General features: G+C 40.1%; 1 protein-coding gene and 1 long non-coding RNA gene across 3 annotated transcripts in view; one reads left to right on the top strand and one right to left on the bottom strand.

Annotated features, from left to right (window-relative positions):
• Positions 1 to 6,533: 6,533 nt before the first annotated feature.
• Positions 6,534 to 10,460, bottom strand: LOC121270871. The gene is made up of 2 exons (XR_005941627.1): positions 10,252 to 10,460; positions 6,534 to 7,459 (listed from the first exon to the last, which is right to left on the bottom strand). It is a non-coding gene; the product is annotated as an uncharacterized LOC121270871 (long non-coding RNA).
• Positions 10,461 to 10,605: 145 nt separating this feature from the next.
• LOC121270755 (vinculin) overlaps positions 10,606 to 27,385 on the top strand; it is a 129,900-nt gene continuing 113,120 nt past the window's right edge. For both annotated transcript variants that reach the window (XM_041176153.1, XM_041176151.1), the window contains exon 1: positions 10,606 to 10,982. In XM_041176153.1, coding sequence (XP_041032087.1) covers positions 10,815 to 10,982 — 168 coding nt within the window. In that variant the 5' untranslated portion in view covers positions 10,606 to 10,814. The remainder of the gene's footprint in view (positions 10,983 to 27,385) is intronic.

Raw genomic sequence — 27,385 nt, 5'->3', positions numbered from 1 at the left:
TTCTTGCAAAATGTCCTGAGTACAAGATGAAAAGCTTCGACAAAAAAAGCCTATTTTTCATCAAAATAGAAGCATAGAAAAATAGCAGGAGTGGGGCATTAAGCCCTTTGAGCCTGCTCCACCATTCAATATGATCATGGCTGATCCTCTATCAATGCCATACTCCCATTCTCTCCCCATACCCCTTGATACCTTTCAAGTCTAGGAATTTATCTATTTCCTTCTTAAATATATTCAGTGACTTGGCTTCCACAGCCCTCTATGGTGCAGAATTCCAAAGGTTCACCACCCTCTGAGTGAGGAAGTTTCTCCTCATCTCAGTTCGAAATGGCCTACCCCGTATCCTGAGATTGTCACCCTTTGTTCTAGACCACCGCACCCCCGCAGCACCCCCCCCCCCACCCCAATCGCCAGAGGAAATGTCACCCCTGCAACAAGTCTGTCCAGCCATGTCAGAATTTTATATGTTTCAATGAGATCCCCTCTCATTCTTCTAAACTCCAGTATATACAGGCCTAGTCGGCCCAATCTCTTCTCATACGACAATCCTGCCATCCCAGGAGTCAGTCTGGTGAGCCTTCACTGCACTCCCTCTATGGCAAGTATATCCTTTCTTAGGTAAGGAGGCCAAAACTGCACACAATACTTCAGGTGTGGTCTCACCAAGGCCCTGTATAGCTGAAGTAAGACATCTTTGCTCCTGTACTCAAGTCCTCTCACAATGAAGGCCAACATACCAGTTGCCTTCTTAACTGTTTGCTGCACCTGCTTGCTTTCAGTGATTGATGTACAAGGGCACCCAGATCCCTTTGTACATCAATATTTCCCAATCTATCACCATTTAAATAATACACTGCCATTCTGTTTTTACTACCAAAATGAATAACTTCACACTTATCCACATTATACTGCATCTGCCACATATTTGCCCACTCACTCAACTTGCCTAAATCACCTTGAAGCCTCTTTACATCCTCCTCACCACTCACATTCCCAGCTAGTTTTGTGTCATCAGCAAACTTTGGTTCCCTTCTCCAAATCATTGATATATATTGTGAATAGCTGGGACCCAAGCACTGATCCCTGCAGTGCCACACTAGCCTGCCATTCCGAAAAAGACACATTTATTCCAACTCTGTTTCCTGTCTGCTAACCAATTCAGAATCCATGCCAATATATTACCCCCAATCCCATGTGCTTTAATTTTGTACATCAACTCTTTTGTGGGACTTTATCAAAAGCTTTCTGAAAATCCAAATACACCACATCCACTGGTTCTCCCTTATCTATTCTGTTAGTTACATCCTCAAAATAAAACTGTACTAGGTTTGTCAAACATGACTTCCCTTTCATAAATTCATGCTGACCTTGTGGTTAGACCCCGTTAATATTTTTAAGTGTCCTGTTATCACATCCTTTATAACAGACTCTAGCATTTTCCCGACCATTGATGTTAGGCTAATTCCCTGTTTTTTCCCTCCCTCCTTTTTTAAATAGTGGGGTTACATTTGCCACCCTCCAATGCAGCAGGGCTGTTCCAGGATCTACAGAAGTTTGGAAGATGACAACCAAAGCATCCACTATTCCCATGGCCACCTCCTTTAGTACCCTGGGATGTAAGTTATCAGGCTCTGGGTATTTATCAGCTTTCAATCCCATTAATTTCTCCAGTGCTGTTTTTTTCAGTAATACTAATTTCCTTCAATTCCTCCTCCTCACTAGATCTTTGTTTCCCTAGTATTTCTGGAAAGTTATTTGTGTCTTCCTCCGTGAATACAGAACTAAATTAGTTTTGTAATTGCTCTGCCATATCCTTGTTCTCTGTTATAAATTCCCCTGTTTTGGACTGTAAGGGACTAACATTTGTCTTCACTTTTTTTTTCTATCATACTTATAGAAGCTTTTATAGTCTCTTATGTTTCTTGCAAGTTAACTCTCAAACTCTATTTTTTCCATCTTAATCAATCTCTTGGTCCTCCTTTGCTGAATTCTAAAGTGCTCAACTATCCTCAGGCTTGCTTCTTTTTCTAGCAACTTTATATGACTCCTCTTTGGATGTAATACTATCTTTAATTTTTTTGTTAGCTACAATTGGGTTACTTTTCCTGTTGTGTTTTTGTGCCAGAAAGGAATATATAAATGCTTCAATGCATATATTTGTTCCTTAGATATTAGCCATTGCCTATCTGCCTTTTAATGAAGTTCCCCAATTTATCTTAGCCAACTCACGCCTCATACTTCCATAGTTTCCTTTGTTCAGATTTTAGGACCCTACTTTCGGATTGGACTGCTTCACTTTCCAACTTAAGGAAGAATTCTATCATGTTATGGTCACGGATCCCTAAAAGAACCTTGCACAACAAGATTATTAATTAACCCCTTCTCATTGCACGAAACCAAATCTAGGATCGCCTGTTCCTAGTTGGTTCCTCGAACCATCTTGTACACACTCCAGGAATTCATCCGCCACAGTATTATTGCTAATTTGGTTTGCCCAGTCTATATGTAGATTAAAGTCACCCATGATTACTGTTGCACCCTTGATACATGCGTCTCTAATTTCCTGTTTAATACTGTCTGTTACCTTACCACTACTGTTTGGAGGCTTATATAGAACTCCTGCTAATGTTTTCCGCCCCTTGTTGCTTCTTAGCTCCATCCAGACTGATTTTACATCTAGAATTTCTGAGCCAATATCCTTTCTTACTAATGCACTGATTTCATCCTTAACTAACAATGCTATGCCACCTCCTTTTCCTTTTTGCCTGTCCTTCCTAAGTATTGAATACCCTTGGGTAACCCTGTAGCCATGTCTCTGTGATCGCAATCATACCGTACCCGTTTACATCTATTTGTGTTAATTTGTCTACTTTATGGCGAACGCTCCTTGCATTCAGATACAGACTTACCTTGTTACACATTTTTTTGTACTATGGCCCTATTTGCTACTAGCCCTCCATTTCCTCTCCCTTTCACTTTTTACTTTTCTGTCTTTCATTTCTATCTTTGCTCCTCTCTCGTGTCTCCCCACTCAGGTTCCCATCCCCCTCCACTCTAGTTTAAACCCTCCCCCACAATACTAGCAAAAATCCCTTGTACAATAATAAAGAGGTCATTCATTTTTATTTTTTTAAGTGTTTTACATAGTCTATACTAGTAAATATCTTGACCAGTAAAGATTTTTTTTTGTGCTACTTATGATGATCAATGTTTGTGGCTGAGGCAGAGAACAGATTTATGAGATGTTTTGATTCTGACCTCTGACCCTGTGGCCAGAGCTGTCAATCATCTGGCCATCCCCAATACACAGAAAATGACCACCTGTTCAAGGTGCCAGTCATTGGAGACTTGACAAAAACATCCTTAGTTCAATGCTACATTAGATAACAATTGAAGTAAAAATTCCAATACTGCACTACTGGAAAGTAGGGGAGTAAAAAATTAGAACCATACATATAATTGAGAAAAAGGAACGTTTTGCTCGGGGAGGATCTTAAGCAAATACTGCAAAACCACTGTGATACATAAAGTAATGTTTCATTTCAATGAGGGAAGACCTTAGCTACACACCATCCTGACTTGGAAATGTATTGCTGTTCATTCAGTGTTGCTGGGGCAACACAGAGGCATACAGCACAAAGACTGCACCTTCTCAAGGGTAATTACAATTGGAAAATCAATGGTGGCTTTGCCAGCAATACCCACATCCCATTAGACCTTAGCTCTTTACATTCAACTAATTTTTGAAGCGGCAGATTAACATTAATATAATAATTGTGATCTGGCTATCATATCATTAATCAATGTAATATTCATCTTTTCAATCTGTTGTGAATTATTGTTTCAATAAATATTGACTGCATTACAACAATGCAGTAATCATCAGAAACAGTATTGCAGTTTCTGTACTATTTAAAAGAAAAATTGTTAATGGGATGTGGGTATTGCTGGCAAGGCCAGCATTGATTTTCCAACCCGAATTACCCTTGAGAAGGTGCAGTCTTTGTGCTGTATGCCTTTGTGTTGCCCCAGCAACACTGAATGACAGCAATACATTTCCAAGTCAGGATGGTGTGTAGCTTGGAGGGGAACTTGCTGGTGTTGGTGTTCCGATCCACCTGCTTCCCTTGTTGTTCTAGGTGGTAGAGGTCATGGGTTTGGAAGGTGCTGTCAAAGGGCCCATGGTAAGTTGTTGCAGTGCATCTTCCAGATGATACACACTGCTGCCACTGTGCGTCATTAGTGGATGACGTGAAGGTTTAAGGTGGTGAATGGGTTGCCAATCAAGTGAACTGCTTTATGCTGGATGGTGTCAAGCATCTTGAGCATTGTTGGATGTATACTCATTCAGACAAGTGGATATAAATAACAGTGATGTTCGTATATTCATATAATGATTCATTCATTAATTTGGAATATGTTGAAGCACCTTTAAACGGTTAGATAGCATTTACAGTATACAAACAGGTCATTTGGCCCAACAAGTCTATGCCAGTGTTTATTCTCCTCCCCTTCTTCATCTAACCTTATCAACATATTATTTTCCTTTCTGACTCATGTGCTTATCTGGCTTCCTTTTAAATGCACCAATGCTAGTTACTTTAACTTCTCATGGTAGAGTTCCACATTCAAACTGCTCTCTAGGTCACAAAGTTTCTCCTGAATTCCCTACTGAATTTGTTGGTGAGTATTCTTATATTTATGGTCCCAAGTTCTGGTCTCCCCAGCAAGTGGAATAATCTTCTCTACATTCACACTATCAAAACTTTTCATAATCATGAAGAGCGCTATCAGGCCATCTGGCCATCTTTGCTTTGCTAGAGAAAAGAGCCTCAGTTTGTTCAATCTTTGCAGATAGCTATAATCTGAGTTCTGGTATCAATCTAGTAAATCTTTATTTGCAATTTTTTCAGTGTTTCTATATTATTTCAATAATATGAAGACTAGAAACGTTCACAGTTAGGATTACTGTGATCGAAACAAGATTCCATACAAAAACACAAAATGCTAGAAATACTCAGGTCAGACAGCATCAGTGCATAAACAGAGTTGATATTTCGGTTAATGACCTTCGCATCTTCTCTGCTTTTCAATTGTTCCCCTCTAGAAATTAACCTCAAGTATTTTGCTTTGTTTTAATTGCCCTCAACTTGTGTTGTCACTTATAGTGATTTCTACATCTGTGCCCCCAGATTCCTCTGCTGTTCCAACCCAGTTAGACATTGATTTTCCAAGGAATGTGTGGCCTCATTATTCCTCCTATCAAAATATACCACCTCACACTTAACTCTCTTGAAATTACTGTAATTAGCTAATTACATGACAATTGTGCAAGTTTATTCATGTCTTCCTTTTTTTGCAGTCCTCCTCTGTATTAAATACACCCTCACAATTTGGCTTCATCTTCAAATTTTGAAATAGTACTTCCGATTCCTAATTCCAAATTGTTTATGTAAATTTTGAACTGTGGTCTCAGCTCCAACCTTTCTGGAACTCCGCTTCCTACCTTTTGCAATCTGAGTAACTGTATATAACCCCATACTATTAACTGTTTTGCAGCCCGTTTGCTCTCCATTGTGTTATTTGTCCATTTCTTAGACTTTGAATCTGCCATGTTCTCAAAAGAATTAGGGACAGAATAATTGTATCCTTTACGGATAATCTTTATTGCTTATTATATTGAAATTGGTTCAGTTGTATTTTTTCAATTGAATGCATTTTACCTGCAACATTTCTTTGTCAAAATTACAGATTTAGGAGGATTCTGAGGACCCTGGTCATAAAGACGATTGCGAAAAAGATATGCTTGGTCTCAACTTCAGCTGAAACTTGGTTTCAGAATGTATGAAATGCCCATTGGAAGAAATTTTATACTACTTGTGGACATATGTAGATAGTTATTGGTGGCCTTTTGCCACGTGGTTGCATGAATTAATTATGTTTTCGCACTCCAAAAGTTAAAATCGGTGTATTGCACCAATTCTAAGTTTGGAATGAAAAATCAGGCACAAAGACTCAAATTAGTTCCGCAGCTGAACAGTTAGGCTCCCTCTTTCAACAAGTTTCACCCTACCTCATTCCAGGATCCTCCATAATTTAAAACTTTGCCAAAAATAAATGTTGCTGGTAAAATTAATTCATCTCATTCTTGTGTCAGGTTGGGCAGTTTATGTCAAATTCAGCTGTATTTACACTACAACCGCACAACTTCAAAAAGCAAAACTGATTTACATTAACACCACAGTTGTAATGTCAATGTAGTAAGTCTGCTTAAAAATGCAATAAGGTATGCTATGTTTTCACCTCACAAGCCTTGCACTGAAAATCTGCTTCATAGATTTGAAAATCTGTCATAGCTTTGTCTGACTTGTCTGCTTTTGCTTATGTTCCTCTTCTCAAAATGCATTTCCTTTGATGAATTACTGCAGCAACACAGAAATTGTGAAGTAGGCTCTTTAGAATAGGAACGATTATTGAATTTATCTCATTTGCCAGTGAAATTCTTTAGGAAATTCCACAAGGACAGTGTGGGAGAAATTTCAAAGTAATGGATAAATTTATTAACAGCATTTTCCATTAATAGCTGAAGGTTAAATGGCTAAACAACTGAGAAAAGTAGCAATGCAAGATGGGTAGGAGAAACAGATGACATGATTGAGGAAAAGCATATTACAGGAGGTACAGATCTTGAAGATAATAGAAGGGATAGGTCACAATCTTTTGCAACACAATAAACCTGAAGCACTGCCCCCTCCCTTCAGCAGAGGCAGAGAAGTTAATGCAATGCTGCAGGAGTGCCAGTTTCCGGTGCTTGATGATTGCAGGCAGTATAGCCTCACCTGGCATTTCACCAGTGGCAAGTTAGTCAACAGCTTTGCTAAACTCCTTCACTGAGTTTGATAACTAGCTGTCTCATGATGGCAAGGTGTGGTGTTTAGGATCTTCTACAGTGACAGTGTTCTCTGTAGAGTACAACTCAAGATAGTGTTCTATCCATCTCTCCCAACTGTTTATTGTAGTCAGTGATGACCTCCACTGCCTTTGTTTCCAAATGGAATGTTTTGCCCTAGTTTTCCCTGTGCTGGAGGGTATCTGGATATTCTGGTAAATTGTGACCACAGTGGTACAGCATCCAGCAGCCTGTTGGACTTTACTTCAAGCAATTCAAGTTCATTCAGAGCGTTCTTGCCCATTCTCGTTTGTAATCAATGACAGTAGATTTCTTGGTTTCAACGGCAGGTGCCATTACAGTGATGTTAACCACGAACCAGTCAGCATTTTCCTGCTCTGCTTCTTACATGTTGAGAGCATGTTGCTGTAAATGGTGTCTCAAGTTATGTTACATTTTGCTTCTGCACTGTTTGGGATTCCCAGCAAGCACCAGTTCAATCTAGTTGGAGAGTTGCTGGTTCTTATCTGGGTAGGCAGTATGACCGATGTTGGTACGAGTATAGCCTTCCTGTTTTGAAAGAATAAACTTCAAGAGTTAGTTGCATCCTACCCTGGTACACAAAAGTGAGTGATCTGTATCATAGTTAACACTGTGGTAGCTGCATGTGTTGAGAATGCTGTTCAGAGAGTCAAGACTGGCGACAATGCCCTGATTTCAGGTGTCTCCAGGACACCTTGTGGCATAATTTCTTCTGGAGGAAATTACACAAAGCTCATGGTTGTAGCAAACACAAGTAGACTCTGCCAAAACTAATTTATCTTTCCCAAGCCATAATATCCGAGGCAGGAGGGCTATGCCTCATGGTCTGCACTCATTCATGTTGAAATTTCCCTGTGGGTAAAGACATTCTGACTTTGGGATTCTGTTGATAGCGGTGTCAAGCTCCCCAGAGGACAACAATCAGCACTGTGTTGAAGTGGGATACTTGAGGTTAACTGGCCCTGTTTGACTGGATAGAGAGAACATATTCTGAACTATTTGAGGAGATGGGTTGGGGGGCAGCTTCTGTCATTGATAGCAGTGACTTCCTTGCAGTGAAGCCTACACCCTGCTCACACATTTCCTCTCAACTCTTCTGCTGCCAGATGAGCGTGCAATGTTTTCCTTTCAGTGATCTACTCTTATTCTCTTGCAGGGAAGCTTTGTCAATGTTCAGCCTGCCAAGATACCTTCACAGCTGTCTTGAAGGTATTACTGACCAATAGCAAGTCATCTGTCAATCCCATGCACATGATCCCGAGGTCCCAGCTTGCCAAGTGAAGAATTCGCACCTTGTATCTTTTCCTTCATTGTACGGTGCCTGGTACGATGGATTCAGTCCACTTGTGGAGCAGAGATTCTTGAGCTCCAAGCACTTGTTGAAGCAGGTGGAAAATCAACACCTTCTCAGTCAGGGTCTGCCCAACTTGAGGTGGGTGGTAGCAGACCAGCAGGACTCAAATGTCTCTCTCAACATCAGAGGCAGCCTGTGGCACCCATTCTCTATGCCAATCAAGTTGGGCTTGTTACTCATAACTGCTGTAACCTGTGTTGTGTTAATACTCTGCAATGAAACTGGAGTGTCCTCTCCAGGGTGCAAGTCTGGGCAAAATTTAAGGAGATCCTGGGCTGCCCAAACATCAATGTCCCCCCTCAACCTACATGATTGGATCTAAAGGAATGCTGAGCAAAATATTTGGCACTGGCTTGGTTGCAGGAGTTGCTGGAAAGACAACACGTTTAGACATCCGTCTGCCTTTAGTTCCACTCCAGATGTTTACTCCCTTAACCTTTAACTCTTCTGAAGTATCCAAAAAGTGGACCTATTCAGTTGATAGATTTGTTCATAAATGCCACTGCATATGATTTTGGGCCTGTATACTGCATGTCTGGAGGTCAAACCTCCTCAGAAGCTTTAGCCTAGGACCACAAGGGACCTTGTTTCTGTGTGCCACCACAGAGCACAGCAGAGGACTTGCTGATGGAGAGATATACATTTGACTTCCCTATTCACACCTGCTGCTTTTTGTGTGCTAGTTTGCTTCTCATTTTTACCCTACGCTCATTTTCTAAGACAATCAAGTTAGGCTTGTCACTCATAACTGCTATCTCCTGTATTGTGTTAACACTCTGCAGTGAAACTGGAGTGTCCTCTTCAGGGTGCAAGTCTGGGCAAAATTTATGGAGATCCTGGGTTGCCCAAACATCAGTGTCCCCCCTCAACCTACGTGGTTGGATGCAAAGGAATGCAGAGCACACAAAAAACAGGAAGTACAGTAACTCTCTTCATCCACATGCTAGATACATCACATTAACCAGTTGGGCACACACAGTAAAGCAAAAATTTCAACTATGTTCCCAAACTGACTCTCTTACTGACAAAGTATTGATAAAATATCAGTGGGACAAATACTAGTTTGAACAAGAAACAACTGGGCAATACCTGGGCAAGCATCCAATTGCCTGCCTGTCACAAGTCTAATGCTCCAAGCTAACCTTTTCAATATTTTATGTCACCCGGCTAAACCAGGGACAAATGTTTATGAATGTAACGTACAAAATGTAGTATTTTTCTGAAAAGAAACTTGACATTCATTATGAAATCCAAAATGGGGATTTTGATTTTAAAACAAGCTAAGATGGAAAAAAAAGTTCAAATCTCAAAAGAAGTTCAAGAACTCAACTGGCAGAGATGTTACATGCTTTCTCCTTCAGTTGGACAATTGCACAGCTTGGGGACTGAATGACTTGTGGAAAAATAACTTTCAATATCATACTTTGGAAACTTCAGATCGGCGTACTTCAAATTACATCATAGAACAGCACTCCCAGCTGAAGTGATATCCTTCATAATTGGTGAATGCCATCCTTCTGCAACATTGACACTTAGTAAATTAAATCGGGTAATACAGTTAAACAGAATATATCTGCCCCAAAATGAAACTAAGAATGGAGAGTGTTTTAAGAAGTAGTACGTCGGAAGATCGAGATGATACTGATAAACCTTTGCTTTTAATGTTGACGACATCGTAAGCCTCCCTGTATATACGCTATAACGCTCAAGTGTAGGAATTACTTTTTGTCCTCTTTAAGATACTTTAATCTCCTAATTGTCATATTTATTGGGGAAAAAAAGTGTTTCTAAACTGAAAACCGATTTTGTGCGAAGTAAATTTTGCAATTCTGAACAAGTTACACTATCCCCCTTGGCTGTGCAATTAATTACTTATTCATTCAAAATCTCCAATAACTCACCCTACATTAACATTCGATTTAATCGAGGAGTTGCGTTTGAGGTAAAGAAGTGATATTCAACAAACCTGGGAAAGAACATTAACCTGAGCTGAAAAAGATTTCTGGACTATTTATAGTCCAGCTCGCGGGGGCAGTTAGAACGAACCCAACGACTTGGAACATTCGCCAGTTCAAACTACGCTGAACATTCCATTTTGCCGGACAAAATTCCCATTTAAGGAAATATAATGCCTGACGTCACCCACCCTGGGAAGGAGGCGGGTGGAGGAGTACCAGCGGGCAAAGCTTCACCAAACATGAAGTCGGAAACGACGAGCGGGAGGGGGCGGGATTAGGATAATCGCTTTGATTGATGGCGGGCGACCACCAATCAGGGGGCCGAGAGCTTGGCTGTGGCGTTCCAGCGGTGACGCAATGTTGACTTGGGAAGGGCGGGGCGGCCTGTGTGGTGGGGTGAAGGTTTCACTGGGAGTCTTCCCCGGAGAGTACTGGGAATCTGCGGCGTGTGAGGGAGAGTGGTGGCTTTTTAGACGTTTCTTCTCTTTTTTTTTGACAAGAGGCGATCTCTTTCTCTTCTCTTTGTGTTTGCTTTGATCTTTGGGGATCTGTTACTAGCCAAGCTGCAACAATGCCTGTGTTTCATACGAAGACGATAGAAAGTATTCTTGAGCCGGTCGCTCAACAAATCTCTCATCTGGTGATTATGCACGAAGAGGGTGAAGTCGATGGGAAAGCAATACCTGACCTTACTGGCCCCGTTGCTGCCGTGCAGGCAGCTGTCAGCAATCTGGTCAGGGTAAGTACATATATGTCCCCCGAAAGCCCCTCGGGGTGAAGTGTGTGCTGTATAGCATTAGTCTACACGTGTATAAAAAAAAACTGCAAGATCAAACAAAACGGTTTTGTTTTCCCGGACAAAGGTGGAGAGAGAGAAATGATGAATTCACAGTGCCCAGTACAGATGTTGCATGATTCATTCGGTGCAGTCATGGTGACAGTTGGTTAAGTTGCAGTAGGATTTCTCCCCCCCCAAATAAGTCCACATTGTTATTTATCAAATATAGCAGAGGGCATAAACCATTTGGGACAAATCGTGACCCACCATTAATATCCTTTATGCAAGTTTCTGAGCTACAAAAACTCCATAGTTGGGCGTGTGGTTTTGAATAACATCAGGATGTACTTTGAGATAGTTTCAATGTGTCTTCCACCTAGCTGAAGATGGCTGTTGCGATATCTAGTTTTTTCCCCTCGCTGGCGACGCCTCATGCATCTTTAATAGTTTCGTATTTAATTGTGTGGACCAAACCCTGTGGGAGTTCTGAAAGGCTTTGTTTCCTACTTGCCGTAAGTTGAGCATGCCCTGTGGGTACAAAGTTCTCATACTGTCTGTATCCAATTAGTAAAATTTTTCAGTTATGAACTGATTTAGAATAAATGAAACATAATCTTTAAGTGAAGCGTGCAGTTTGTTTCCAAAAGCATCTAGAACTTGAACTGATGCAAAGCTTTCCTTTCAGCCACAAGAGGAAGAGTTGGTTGTTTTGAAGTTAGGGTAGGGTAGTTTCATAGACGGGTACCAGGAAGACATCGTTGCCACATTTAAAACAATTACACTTGAAACTATTTGTTTTGTGTGAATCTACAGTTTGTGAATAACCTTATGCCCCAAATTGTGACATTTTCTTCAGGGAGCATTGTTCATTTCAACAAACATTGTGTCTTTTAAGAACGTGTTGTGGAGAAGTACTTCAAATTGTGCATTTTAGAAGCCAAGCTGCCAATTTTACATTAAAAAGTTAAAATTTAATATTTTCCATACAGTGACAAACTGAATGCTGTTGATAAAAGCTCAGTCTTTTCTGGTGTGTACGTTGAATTAACTAATGTGTGAGCTGCACTTTTCACTCTGTAACCAATATTAAATGTGGAAAAAAGTGAGATCGATGGTGCAGGGTAACAATGCAGTGCTTAATTAGATTACTTTAACAACAATTTGTATTTGCATAGCACCTTCAATGTTGTCAGATGTCCCAAAGTGCTTCAAAGGAGCATTATAAAGCAAAACTAAAGACAAAGCCAGCCACGTGAGATATTACTGCAGATGACCAAAGGCTTGTTCAATAAGACAGCAACAAATTCCATGAAGGGTGCTGTATAAATATAATAAAATCTCCCAAGGGGCTTCACTGGAGCAATTTAAAACGTAATGTCACAAAAGGAGATATTAGGTCAGATGATCATAGATTTGGCCCAAGAGGCAGGTTTTAAGGAGGTCTTAAAGGAGTAAAGCTAGGCAGAGACACAGAGGTGTAGGGAGAGAATTCCAGCATTTAGGTCCGAGGCAACAGAAGAGTGACCGCCAGTGGTGGAACAAATAAAATTAAGGGTGCTCGAGAAGCCTGAATTGGAGGAATGCAGATATTTTAGAAAGCTCCAGAGTTGTATGAGATTAGAGATGGGGAAGAATGGTGGAATTTATTCCTTGATTTTATTACAGTGGCGATTCTGTTTTTATTGCATAATGCCACACTTGTGTTTGCATAAAGCACTTAAAATAATTAAGGGTGACCCATTATACTGCATTTTTCTCTAGAGGTTTTAGATGATGTAAAAATGGTTAAATTGAAGCTTAGTGTTTTGTGAATATCTATCATTTTGGCCCTGAGATTAAGTAATAGATTTGTAGATCTGCCATTTGCTGTATTCTTTGGTATTACTGCATTTTCCCTAACAACTTCTTAATCAGTAACAGGACATGGAAGAGATGATCCATCTGCATTTCTAGTAAAACTGTTTTGTTGAAGTCTGATGGCTCCAGGATGGATGAAGTCTGTTTCTGAGCCACAAAGATTAGGAAGTTTCCTGATTTTGCCCCAGCCTCAATCATATTAGCTGATCTGCACTGGAGCCACAGTGGGGGTTCTAGAGTTAGAGTCCTCTTGTGTTTGAGATGAGAAATGTGTTGGGATTTCTACCTTTCATCACAATGCTGTGTGGCCCCGTCTCCTCTTTGCAAGTGTGCCTGCTGTTTCTAGTTAAAGCAGCATTGAGTTTGGTGGTCATGTCCTCTGTGATGATTGGATAGCCTGAAAGTGCTCACTTAACACTGAATATTAATTAAGATAAAAGCAAAATACAGTGGATGCTGGAAATCTGAAACAAAAACAAAAAATGCTGGAAAAACTCAGCAGGCCTGACAGCTTCTGTGGAGAGAAAGACTGTGTTAATGTTTCGAGTCCGTATGACTCTTGTTTTTGTTACTGAATATTCATTACCTAAGCAAGGTACTGAAGGATGACTGCTGCTTGTAGAATTGTATCCCAGTGAAGAATGAACACCTTCAGGAGAGGGAGAAGGAAATGATTATTGACACGAACTCCTCACCATTGACAGATAAGTGCTGAAATTGCAACCTTCCATAGAACTGTTAGGTATTTTTTTAACTACAGACATATATTTAATTTAGGCTGATAGTGCTCTTCTGCTCCATACACATGCTCACTTGTTACCTTGAGTAAAACAATGAACTTGCATTTATATAGTGTCCTTTAAAACCAGAGTGTTCCAGTTTTTCATAGCCAATAAATTCCTTGTAAGTGTTGTCATTATTGTAGGGCAATGCAGTAATGCTGTTGATTGAAGATGATGGATGCTGTATGTTATCACTAATAAAAAATATTGTCACATGCTGATTTACAGGAGGGTACAGTGTAGGACTTGGATGCAAGTGAATTATAAGCAAATGACCAAATTTGAGGGATTAAATAGTATTTTTAAAGGAGTTCCTACTGGCTTTGTATGTAAGATAACAATGATTAAATTTTAAGAATGAAACACTTTTGAACCAATTTATGTATTGATAATCAAGTGATCGTAATCTGTCTCTAGCAATTTATTTTGAGTAATCAGGCTTTTGTAATTACTTTTCATATCTGTATGAGCCTTGGTAAAGGCAGGGTAAATGGGTTTAAGTTCATAACATACAGATATGGCAATTTAGTAGTTATTACTCCAGTAATCCAGATGTTTGAACTAATTGCCCAGAGAATGAGAGTTTGCATTTCACCATGGTCATTTGAGAACTCGTATTCCATATCACTTTTTAAAAAAGTGATCATAGGACTGTTGAATTATTGTAAAAACCCAACTGGTTCTTAAATGTCTATTTGGGAGGATGGTCATGTTATGGAACTGGAGTCAACTGCAGACAACGTACTGTCTCTTTAAAACCCCACTGAAGTGGCTGTGCAAGCACTCAGCTGTGCTGAACTATCAAGCTCAGAGGAAACTAAGGATGGGCAATGAATGGAAGCTTGACATTGAATTGAGAACACATTTTTAAAACCTGCACAAATACCTAAATCCAAAACTTGGTACTTATTAAGCTTCAATGGGTAACAAAAAAATTGTGTTCATGTTAAAAGCCCTCTGTCCTTTTGTCAGGAACCCATTTGAAGCTGGCATCTCTGACTTCATGGTTCTCCAGTTGTTGCTGCTGTATCATCGTGTTCTAAATCTTTTACCATCATCCTCTGAGCTGTATTTGGTAATGGTAATCATTTTTAAATAGCAACAAGGATTTCCAATACTCCAATAATGAGCCCGGATAATGATTTTGACACATTTCCTCTCTGTATTCCCTGCTGGAGGTGGCGGGTGGAAGGAGAAAGGAAAAACTGAATGAGTAGAGAAAAGGAATTGGCTTTCTTTTTTAAAAAGATAACTGTAGTTCTATTTCTAGAATTGCAACTAGTGAAAATTATCTGTCTCCTGACCCTTCTCTGACTTTCTGATAAGTTAAATTGTTGCACATGCCTCAGAGATTTAAATTCTAAATAATTTTTCACAGAGGAAGTTTAACACAATTACTCATAGATTTTGCAGGTCTGGCAGCATCGGCGGAGAAGAAAAGAGTTGACGTTTCGAGTCCTCATGACCCTTCGACAGAACTTGAGTCATGAGGACTCGAAACGTCAACTCTTTTCTTCTCCGCCGATGCTGCCAGACCTGCTGAGTTTTTCCAGGTAATTCTGTTTTTGTTTTGGATTTCCAGCATCCGCAGTTTTTTTGTTTTTATACTCATAGATTTTGCCTATCAAAACTTCTTCCAATGATTTTTACTCAAAAATATATAAACATTTGGAAAAGGAAGCTATATCCATGTGCCACAGCTAGTAAGCGAACTTCATATGAAAACTGTCTCTAAATTTTCCAAATGATTGTCAAACGTTTAAACAAAATCTTCTAAATATCACAAAATTTGAGTGTTTTTCTCAGTTTGCGTTGTTTGTTATTAACATGCACAGAAATTGCATCAAGAAATCAAATGCTTTCATAAAAATTAGTTGGTTAGAGCGTCAACCCAGATCTGGCCTTTTCTACTTTTAAACTTGGTCTACTTCAGATCTGGGATGTTAAGTCTGTTGCACTTCATTGTTGTTGCTTTAATGTATGAGCTTCATTATTGTTCTGATATTCGCCTCCAATCTTCTCCTCTGTGATCTCTACCATTATTCACTCTGCCCCGGTACAGTCTTCACTATTGTTACTTCTGCCTTCATAATCATCACTTCAGACATCTCTACTGATATTTCTGTTCAGTGTGGCATCTTGCACTCCTTGGGCCCAGAGGATTCTTAAAAGCTGATTCATGATTTCCTCAGGTCCAAATTCAGCTATGTGTAGCTGAAAAACTGAAGCTTATGTGCAGAAGCTTGTAAATATATATCAACCAGCCTGAAGCTCCCAAAGCCCAATAATAATCTTGCCGACTGGATCCAGAATGTGGGCTATGTTGGACAGCCAGCCGATAACAGCAATCAGTCAATGCCATTCTCACATTGCCTTGGATATTATTACAAAGATGCATCAACCTTTCAGTAAAGGATTCTTTCCCAGTATGGTTACTTCTCTTTAGTTTGAATTTGTCCTGCTGATTTGAATATTAAATTCTACGTTTGCCTTTTGTATCATTTAGTTTTTGATGTACCATACTGAGGCTTTCTATTTAACTTTCTCTAGTCTGTCTCATAAAGTTCCTCATTACCTTTGAATTTAGGATTATTTTTGCTAGCCCCTGAACCATCTTCAAGGTATTATATGTTCCTTTTGAAGCACAAATACCAAAATAGTACACAGTGTTTTATTGTGCTGCTGTGATTGTGGTTGAAGTCCTGTTCCAGGGCTTGAGCACAAATATCTAGGCTGACACTTCAGTATTGAAGGAGTGCTGCACAGTTGGAAATGTTATCTTATATGTAGAATAGTAGAATTATAGAAATTCCTGATAGTCTATTTGCTCTTGTAGGTAGCTACTCCACAGTCTTGATGTTGAAAGCATTACTTTCTCCCAGGTCCTTTCTAATTCTTGGCTAATTTTGCTTTTTTTTGTTTGTTCATGGGATGTAGGTCAGCTTTTATTACCCATTTCTAATTGCCCTGGAGAGGTTGGTGGTGAGCTGCCTTCTCAAACTGCAGTAGTTCATATGCTGCAGATACACATGTAGTATTCACTCAGTATAAACTTCTGTCACACATTCTGTTGTTCAAAATGTAGTGCTTTAAGTTTGATAATTTTCATGACCCTTACTTCCTCAGTTGCATGGCTCATGAAATATTAAATAAAGGTTAAATAAAAACATGTTCATAGAAGATCCCTTAGCACTATATTCAGGAAAGTTTTCAGTGCCCTGGGCAATGTTTTAGCCAACAGCGGTACAGTAGATTGGCTGCTATGTTTTCCTTCACCTGTACTTGGCTGTGAAGTGCTTTGGGACATACAGAAAATGTGAAAGGCACTATTATAATACAAGTTTGTTCTTCTTTCCTTCCCCTTCCATTCTACTGAATTAATCCTATTCCTGTCACTATTTGAGTACCTGCTGCAAATTACCAAGCTTACAATTGGCTTCTGTATGCAGGCCATTCTATAAGAAATGAACAGTGGTTCAAAGACTGGCATTGACAGTCCTTCACACAAGTGTGATATTATGTACCTGGCTGACGTAGACAGTTTCCTCCTTTCTTAATCCAAATAATCAAGCACTCATCCCAAGGCACTCCCTCCCCAGTTCCCCCCCTGCCCTCCCAATCCAACCCTGGAGGCATCTATTTTGTTCTGTTTTGATACTTTTCATCTGGAAGTTGTTGAACTGTCTAAAAGTCCAAATAAATTATTTCATTGGGAATTCCTCAATCTACTTATAAAATCCTAAAAAGAAGTGGGAGTATGTCAAGCTTGATCTTCCCTGTCAAAATCCATGCTGGCTGTTTCTTATTAAGCTGTTGCTTTATAAATCCAGCCTGCTTTTCAGGCAGGGTTGGATTAATTTTCTGTGATTGATGTCAGGCTATTGGGCCTGCAATTGCAGGGATCACATTTGCTCCCCCTTTTCAAAAAATATCCAAACTTAACAGTCAGTTCCCTGCTCATTGGAGGCACTGATTAGGAAATTACAGATCTGCAGCCCCTGATTTTCATCCCTCTTATTTTAAGTGGAAAAATAGAGGCCTGCATCTTTGTGACTTCCTTAGCATTATATGCGGGTGTTGCTCTTTGTCAGTCCGTGTTACTCAAATGTCATTTTTTTTCTTCTACTAAATAGATTCCTTGAATTCAGTGACAGTCCATCCCCTGAACATTTGATTGTTATGACTGCCCTCATTGTTATGTAGCTCTATTACTCAACAATTGTTAGCTACAACATTGCACCATCCACTTTGGGGTGGCTGAGGAAATGACAAGAAACTTGGCCTTGCCTAACTTAATTGTGAATTTGTATGGGGTTGAGTATGTCATTTGACCTTCAACATGGGAGGAAAGAAAGGACCTTATTACTAGGAGCCTGATAGTAAAAGTTTCCAGTAGCATCAGGAATCAATTGTTTTGCAGCATTAGTAAAGTGAGTTCGAGCTCCTAAGTATTTCTCATTATGATGTCAGTATCATGGATTTGTAAAGATGCAAAATGCTTTTGTAATAGCTAGAATGTCTTGTTTGTTCCTGTAGCTGTAAGTAGTTCATGCTTTTGTTGATTAGAAACCAGTAGTGGGAAGAGGCAGGTTTAGTGGTTTGCAACGGCCACCATTCAAATGGAATATTCTTGATCCATAGAGGTCGTTGAAACTGAACAGAAAAGAACATGTCTGACGATTACTGGTGACATGTTTTAAGTTTGTGATTACAGTTGAATACAACAGGATGTCATCACTGTGGCTGGATTCTGATTGTTACATTGAAAATAATTAAAATAAAAATCACATTTCGTAAAATAAACAGATGTACAGTCAATTTAAAATCAACTTCTGACTGTAAATTATTAAATTTTTCAACCTGGCCACAATTTATTTTCCAGGAATTAGAGTGAGATTAAATTGGTATCTAATCTGCTTTTTAGTGAAAATTGTTGCATTGTACTTGAGTTACAAAATTGACACTAAACATACAATTTGTAACTCTTAGCAATTTCATTGCACAAGCAGTGATGTTTTTTGGGGCTATTGTCATTTGAAATTAAACTGGCCATAATATAGGCAAAGAGAGATTTCGAATCGATGCTTATGATCAATTTTAATCAAATAAGTGCTTGAGTGTTGTGTAGAGAGGGCTATGGTCTGTTCATGTTCTCTGCTGGAAAGGCTAAGGGAACTTCAACTTGGAGAATAATGAACACCTGCATTTAAGTTCATGCTGATGACATTGATTTTGCATAAAATCTGTTTATGCTGCATGGTAAATGCAGGTTATTGTTATTATGTTATGTTATTAAATAACATTTAAGATTATTGATTTTGTATGGAAAAGTGGATGAAAATCTTCAGCATCAGTTTAAAAATCCTGGAATAATTCGATGTAATAAAAGCAGATTTATTCAGCCACTGTGGATCAGTGGTCTGGGGTATTTGGTAAGCATTCAAGATATTGCGTGTCTGCGCGCACACACACACACAAACATAATGACACTTGGCACTTTTATAAGTCATCTTAATTCCAATTTTTGTGTACTTTTTCATATCTATTTTGTCAATACTGATATTTTTTCAGTGTATTGTCATAGTGTATTGCTGTATAACTTGTGTCACATTTAAGGATATTTGCCGTTGCTCGGACTTCACTTCATTGCATACAGCATTCATAATTAAACTGATGTGAACAAAAACTGCAATATTGATAAGGCTAGAATTTTAGAATTGGAAATTGTTTTAAATGATTGTGTCAGGAATTTTCAATAAGCCAACCTTTTTTGTGTTGAACTCCCATGATAGCAGTCAACAAAAGCCAGCTGGATTGAATCAGTGTTGAAGTTGCAAGCTGAGGCATTTAAACAATGCTTAAGCTTAGTGCAATGGTATGTATTTGCTTTTTAGTGTGCCTGACCATATTTAAATTATATTTCTAGCAATGGGTTCTTTCAAATAGTGGTAAACATTTTATCTGTCATTCTGATTTAATACTTTCATAGATGATTTCTTTCTGAAAATATTTTTTTGATTTGTCAGCCAGTTTGCTTGGTATCTGTCCGGAATAACAGGCATTTCGTTACAACAACTCGTTCCTTAACACCAATATCCTGGTTTCAACCCTTCCTGTCATGCTAATCCAGTTGATCATCCTTGTTGTTCTATATGTGCCCTTCATTAGTCTGAACTTGTGCCCTTTGGTCCTTCTCCCCCTGGCCTTCTGAAAATAATGTTTTATTTCTGTTTCTTCTGCATTGGCATTGGTTATTGACTGTTCCTCTAGATGATTTTTAAAATTTGTTTATGGGATATGGGCATTGCTGGCAAGAAGGGCATTTATTGCCCATCCCTAATTGTCTTTAAGAAGGTAGTGATGAGCTGTTTTCTTGAACCACTGCAGTGTGGTGAAGATACTCCCAGAGTGCTGTTAGGTAGGGAGTTCCAAGATTTTGACTCAGTAACGATTACCCTGTGATTATATAACTCCCAGCTGGAATGGTATGTGACTGAAGGTGAGCTTGGCGGTGGTGGTGTTCCCGTGGGCCTGCTGTCTTTGTTCTTGCTATGTGGTAGAGACTGTGGGTTTGAGAAGGTGCTGTTGAAAAAGCCTTGGTAAGTTGCTGCAGTGCATTTTGCATATGGCACATTTTGCAGTCATGGTCTATGAATGGTGGAAGGAATGAATTTTTAAGATGGTGGATGCGGTGCCAATCAAGTGGGATGCATTGCTCTGCATAATGTAAAGCTGAGTGTTTTTGGAACTGTACTCATCCATGTGAATCGAAAATATTCCATCAAAATGGTGACTTGTGCCTTGTAGATGGTGAAAAAGATTTGCAGAGTCACTTGCCACAGAATACCCAGTTTTTGATATTCTCATTTACCCACAATATTTATATGGCTGATCCATTTAAGTTTCTGGTCAATGGTGACCTCCAAAAGGTTGATGGTGGGTATTTTGGTGACTGTTGAATGCTAAGGGGGGGATGATAGGCCACACACTCATTGGAGATGATCATGCTTGGCACTTAATTGGCAAATAACATTTGTGCCACACATTAGCCCAAACCTGAATGTTGTCTAAGTTTTGCTGGAGCAAAGACAAATTTCGTATCCAGGGATTTGTGAATGAATGCTGCAGTCATCAATGGTATCCCCGCTTGTGACGTTTTGATGGAAGGGTGGTCATTGATGAAGTAGCTGGAGATAGTTGGGCCTAGGACATTGCTCTGAGGAACTCTTTGATCCATGTCCCTGGGTCTGATATTGATGGCGTCCAACAACCACGACCATCTTCCTTTGTCCATGGTATATTTTGAGCATGTGGAATGCTTTCCCTGATTCTTAATCAGGTTCCTTCGGAGATATCTTTTTTTAAGGCTGACAAGCCCAAGCTTATCAAGTAGTTACTAATGGTTCTTTCTTTTTATCACTCATCCACCTGACACTGAGTGCTGGCCTCATTGCTCTCATCTGCACTGCCCTTTGGGCCTGATAGTTTGCATGCTTGCATCGGCAAATACTCTATACAATACTTGGTGTGGTTTGCAGTGAAAGTATGACTTCTGGAAATTTGAATTCAACTGATTTCTTTCACTTGATGAACTCTTAAACAATCGATAAACTGAGGCAATATTACCAAATATTTACTACATAACTCTTTCTTAGTCATAGTTCCTTTTGCATAGATTCAAGTATTAGCTCTGAGTCTCTAAATCAGTTAGCAGCAATCCTATTTGGTTATTTATTCATTCGTGGGATGTGGGCTTTGCTGGCTGGGCCAGCATTTATTGCCCATCCCCAGTTGCCCTTGAGATGGTGGTGGTGAGCTGCCTTCTTGAACTGCTGCAGTCCGTGTGATGTGGGTACATCCACAGTGCTGTTATAAAGGGAGTTCCAGGATTTTGACCCAGCAACAGTGAAGGAATGGTGATATATTTCCAAGTCAGGATGGTGAATGACTTGGAGGGGAACTTCCAGGTGATGGTGTTCCCATCTATCTGCTGCCCTTGGTCTATCTAGATGGTAGTGTTCGTGGATTTGGAAGGTGATGTCGAAGGAGCCTTGGTGAATTCCTGCAATGCATCTTGTGGATGGTACACATTGCTGCTACTGTGTGTCGGAGGTGGAGGGAGTGAATTTTTGGATGTGGTGCCAATCAAGCGGACTGCTTTGTCCTGGGAGGTGTCAAGCTTCTTGAGTGTTGTGGGAGCTGCACTTATCCTGGCAAGTGGGGAGTATTCCATCACACTCCTGACTTTTGCCTTATAGTTGTAAGACAGGCTTTGGGGAGCCAGGAGGTGAGTTACTCATCGCAGGATTCTTAGCCTCTGACCTGCTCTTGTAGCCACAGTATTTAAATGGCTAGTCTAATTCAGTTTCTTGTCAATTTAATCCCCATGATGTTGATAGTGGGAGATTCAGTGATGGTAACGCCATTGAACATTAAGGGGCAATGGTTGTATTCTCTCTCACTGGGGAATGGTCATTGCCAGACACTTGTGTTGCATGATTGTTACTTGCCACTTGTCAGCCTAAGTCTCGATATCGTCCAGGTGTTGCTACATTTGGATATGGACTGCTTCAGTATCTGAGGAGTCGTGAATGGTGCTGAACATTGTGCATCATCAACGAACATTCCCACTTCTGGCATGATGGAAGGAAGGTCATTGGTGAAGCAGCTGAAGGTGGTTGGGCCGAGGACACCACCCCAATACTACTTCAGCTCTTTTGTCCATGTTTGAACCAAGGCTGTAATGAGGTCAGGAGCTGAGTGGCCCTGGTGGAATCCAAACTGGGTGTCAGCGAGCAGGTTATTGCCTAGCAGGTGCTGCTTGATAGCCCTGTTGATGATCCTTTCCATTACTTTACTGATGATGAAGAGAAGACTTGGGGGTGTAATTGGCCTGGTTGGATTTGTCCTGCTTTTTGTGTACAGGACCTGCCTGGGCAATTTTCCACATAGCCAGCTAGATACCAGTGTTGTAGCTGTACTCGATCAGCTTGGCTAGGCAAGCCTGGAGCACAAGTCTTCAGTACTATTGCCAGAATATTGTCAGGGCCCATAGTCTTTGCAGTATTCAGTTCCTTCAACCGTTTCTTGATATCACATGCAGTGAATTGAATTGGTTGGCATTGGTGATGCTGGGGAGAAAGCTGAGTTGGATTATCCACTCTGCACTTCTGGCTGAAGATTGTAGCAAGTGTTTCAGCCTTAGCTTTTGCACTGATGTGCTGGACTCCTCCATTATTGAGGATGGGGACATTTGTGGAGGCTCCTCCTACAGTGAGTTGTTTAATTGTCCACCACCATTCACGACTGCAGAGCTTAGATCTGATCTGTTGGTTGTGGGATTGCTTAGCTCTGTCTATCACTTGCTGCTTATGCTGTTTGGCACGCAAGTAGTCCTGTGTTATAGCTTCACCTCATGTGCCTGGTGCTGCTCCTGGCATACCCACCTGCACTCTTCATTGAACCTGGTTACAGATTGTCTTCAAGCACAGTTCACAACGACTCATGGATGCCCAGTCTTGAGTTGCTAGATCTGTTCGAAATCTATCCCAGCATACTTTGTCTCCACAACAACTGTGGTGGTTACTCCTATTGATGCATCTGTGGTGAGGATATCCTCATGTTTTTCCCTCTTGTCACAGACCCAGTCTAGAAGCTTTGTAAATTAGCCACTCTTGCTGATGGACATTGAAGTTCCCCCATCCAGAGTGCATTCTGTCCACTTGCCATCCTCAGTGCTTCCTCCAAATGCTGTTCAACATGGAAGAACACTGATTAATCAGCTGAGGGATGAATCTCTGCAATGATTACCCCTGAGGGAGGGTGGTACATGCTAATCAGCAGGCCTGGATCAGCTTTGGGGAATCAGGAAGGCGAGTTACTTACTTGACAGGCCTGTGGTAGAATTCAAACCTGAATCCCCAGAACATTACCCTAGGTCTCTGGATTACTAATCAGGCGATAATACTACTACACCATCAGGTGATTGATAATAGGAATGTAGTTTTTTGAATTTTCCCTCACAACCTCCTCTAAACAATGGAATTAAGTAGGGAAAAGCTGAATGGGGGATTTAAGCTTCCCGTTATTCTGGTGATATTTTCGTTGAAGGGAGGGATGTGTGTCTGAAGGGAGAATGGGTTAAGATTTTTTTCCTGGATCACCTACTTTCTTGTGGCCTTGCATTCATGCTACTATATGATGGTTTGAGGGGGTATGTTTTTCTGGACTGCTCCTTGAAATGTACTTGGTTCTATTGAAGTTCAACCCTGATCTATAGATATGATAGAGCAGAGTAGAAATGAAATCTAAAGAAATTAGCACTAATTCATCACCTTAAACCTTCACTTCCTCCACCACCGGCACACAGTAACAGCAGAGTATATCATCTACAAGATGCACTGCAGCAGTTCACCAAGGTTTCATGACGGCACCTTCCCAATCCATGACCTCTACCACCTAAAAGGACAAGGGCAGCAGATGCATGGGAACATTACCCCTCCAAGCCACACATCCTGACTTCGAGCTATATCGTGGTTCCGTCACTGTTGCTGGGTCAAAACCCTGGAACTTCCTCCCTAACAGCACTGTGGATGTACCTACACCACATGGATAGGAGTGGTTCAAGAAGGTGGCTCACCTCGACCTTCTCAAGGACAATCAACATTCTGAAGGTTATCATTGACCAGAAACTAAACTGAACCAGCCATATACTGTGGTTACAAGAGCAGATCAAAGGCTAGGAATCCTGCGGCAAGTAACTCACCTTCCTGATTCCCCAAAGCTGATCCAGCATCTACAAGGCACAAGTCAGGGGTGTGATGGAACTCTCTCCCTTGCTTGGATGAGTGCAGCTCCAGTAATACTCAGGAAGTTTGACACCGTCCAGGACAAAGCAGCCCACTAGTTGGAACCCCATCCACTACCTTCAATATTCACTCCCTCCAGTATAGATGCATAGTAGCAGTAGTGTGTATCATCTACAAGAGGCACTGCAACAACTCACCAATGCTCCTTTGACAGCACCTTCCAAACCCACAACCTCTACCATCTGGAAGGACAAGGGCAACAGATTCAAGGGAAATGCACCATCTGCAAGTTCCCCTTCAAGCCTTACTCCAACGAGACTTGGAACTATTTCGCCGTTCCTTCACTGTTGCTGGGGTCAAAATCCTGGAACTCCATTCCCAAAATGATAATCAGAACCCCTAAGTAACCAACATGATTGCAAAGTGTATAAATGTGTGAAACGAACTACGATCGGGGAGGCAGTTTCTCCATGAGCTGTGTCCCCTGTGTGCACACTCGTAATAAAGCCGTTGTTTTGATCAGACCTCCACTGTTTCTGTCTCCAGTGTTGCTAGAATGTCACAACAGTGTCTAATTTTTGGTAATTGTATGATTATGGCCCCATGGCCACGAGAACTGGATTGAGACCACCAAAATCATTACAAGTAGAGATTTCTTTATCCAGGAGACAGAAGGTACTGTCCTTGGCTACATTTCATCTCTGGTCCTAGCGATGAAAGTCCACTCAGTCCCTTGGCATCACCGGCCCTCTGGTTTGGAAATACTTTTAATGGCTGTGCACAGCAGAATTGCGTGTAATGAATATTAACCTTATCCATTGTAAGTCTGAATTTAATGCAGTGCAAATAATGTGATAGCGACACTGAAAATAGCTTAATACTGGCATACATTCAAACAACGTGCATTCTTGATGGCAAGCAGATAAAATTACACCCTCTTCAGTCATGTCAAACTTGTTGATAGTTGTTGTTGACCTCAGTAGGGATGTTACGTTCTTCTAGCAAGGCTTGGCTAATTGCCACAGTTGTATTTCATAGACTTTGAGAGATAGACATGAATGATGTTAACGTGGTGTAGTGAAACAAAAATAGGTAGAGGTGGGTGCATGGAATGGGAGGCCAGAAAATGGGCCGGCTGTCAACTAAGTTCAGGGGTTCAATATTTTGGTATATATGTAGATTTCTTGCGCTGCGTGAAAGCCTGAAAATATGAGGATCAAGTTTTTCAGTGTTTGCGTGCTGAGATGATAAAAGTTCAATTTTTGTTATTGTGCTTTTTGTTAGAAAAAGTGCACTGTGCTGCAAAGTGAAAATTATATAGTTATTAAGAATACTTTGGACAAGATGGGAATGTGAACTAGTCATCATTGATAGACCATTCTTTTCCTTCCTGTTTTCAAAAGGATATGATTAATATGTGGTCAAACTAGCTGCTTTCTTTTGAAGATAATTTATACTGAAAAGTGAAAAGGTTATGTTGATTGAAAACTGAAAGTAGGTGATTTTAACTACTTTACTAAAATTAACCAAAAGAGGAAAATACACCACTAACTGAAAAGCAAACCTAACATGAGACCATGAGGCAGAATTTTTTTTTTGCTAAGTCTTCAAAACAATTCGTTTGGAAACATGGACTTGCTGCAGATTGGCCTAATTGCTTTATACTCCACAGGAAACAATCTACTTGTTATTGGAAGTTACAGGCTAATTTTCCTCTGCAATTAGAGATGCAGGCTAAAATGCTAGCATTTCAGCTTCAGGAAAATAAATCTGAGCCAGGCTAGCCAGGTGGGATTCATTAGAAGTTGTTCCTTCATTGATGCCACTTGCTGATTTTCACATAGTCACAGAAATCCAAGATCACAGCATAGATCGGCTACCTTAATTTAGGTTCAGGTACATGTTTGTAGATGTTAAATCTTAGATAATATGTTTGTGTGACTTTATAACTGAGGATGTTTCCCTTTTGCATCTTAAATATTCAATCTTATTTTCTCCACCTTGCATTCTAAATTTTTAAAACCCTTTCTCGGTTCACTGTGGTATAGAGAAAGTGAATTATAAATAGTATGCAAAAATGCGGCTTATCGGGGTGGTACCTTCTTTCTTGGTGGTCTATTATATGAAATATAATATCTGTTTAGGACTGCGAAAGATACTAGAATTGTAAGTAAATGGTTTATATTATTGTACAACGAATACTGAAAACTAATTGTGCAGCATTTTGTTTTAGTAGCTTTTTCAGTATACTAGTATGCTGATCCAGCTGTATCTACTTGGATTCACTCCTGGCCTTTCTGAATACAAAACACAATGCATCAAAAAAGCTTTTCAGCATTTAATAGAAATTGAAATTTACAATTTGTTTTGGATGTAAATTCTTGAAAAATTTGCACCCCGAGTACCTGGAAACTTAAAAAAGAACTCTTGGTAATTCCATTTTGGCATTTGGCAGATGTAGGGTAGCTCTCAACCACAAAGTATTGATCCAAACCTCTGCATGCCAACCTTTTTAAAGAGATTGTACTTTAGGAAACAATTGTGCCATAAGCAGGTATCAGAAGATTGTGGGTGCGTTTGAGATGGTATATACTTAATAATCACAGCCATCATCTCCTTGCAAGTGAATCACTTTGAATGTTATCAGGAAGCCTGGAAAGTGAACGTTGTTCACTTGACCTGAAGCCTCCAAATAAATAGTTGATGTGAATTTGAATTTAAAGGAGGATATGAGGGTGGGAATGTTTATTTGTTTTTAACGTTTATTTGTTTTTAATGTTTGTTTGATGCTGTAAAGGATAGATGTCAGTGTATAAGCCCTTTAACTTGGACGTTACCTAGGAAAGTCATTGTTTTGAATTAATGGTTAATTGTTTGCTAATGACCGTGGATGAATGCGTGTATGTGTTATTTTTGA

Source organism: Carcharodon carcharias, chromosome 28 (genome assembly GCF_017639515.1).
Source record: "Carcharodon carcharias isolate sCarCar2 chromosome 28, sCarCar2.pri, whole genome shotgun sequence".
NCBI classification, from domain to species: domain Eukaryota; kingdom Metazoa; phylum Chordata; class Chondrichthyes; order Lamniformes; family Lamnidae; genus Carcharodon; species Carcharodon carcharias.
The sequence above is the reverse complement of the archived record's forward strand: the minus strand, read 5'-3'. Positions and strand labels throughout refer to the sequence as shown.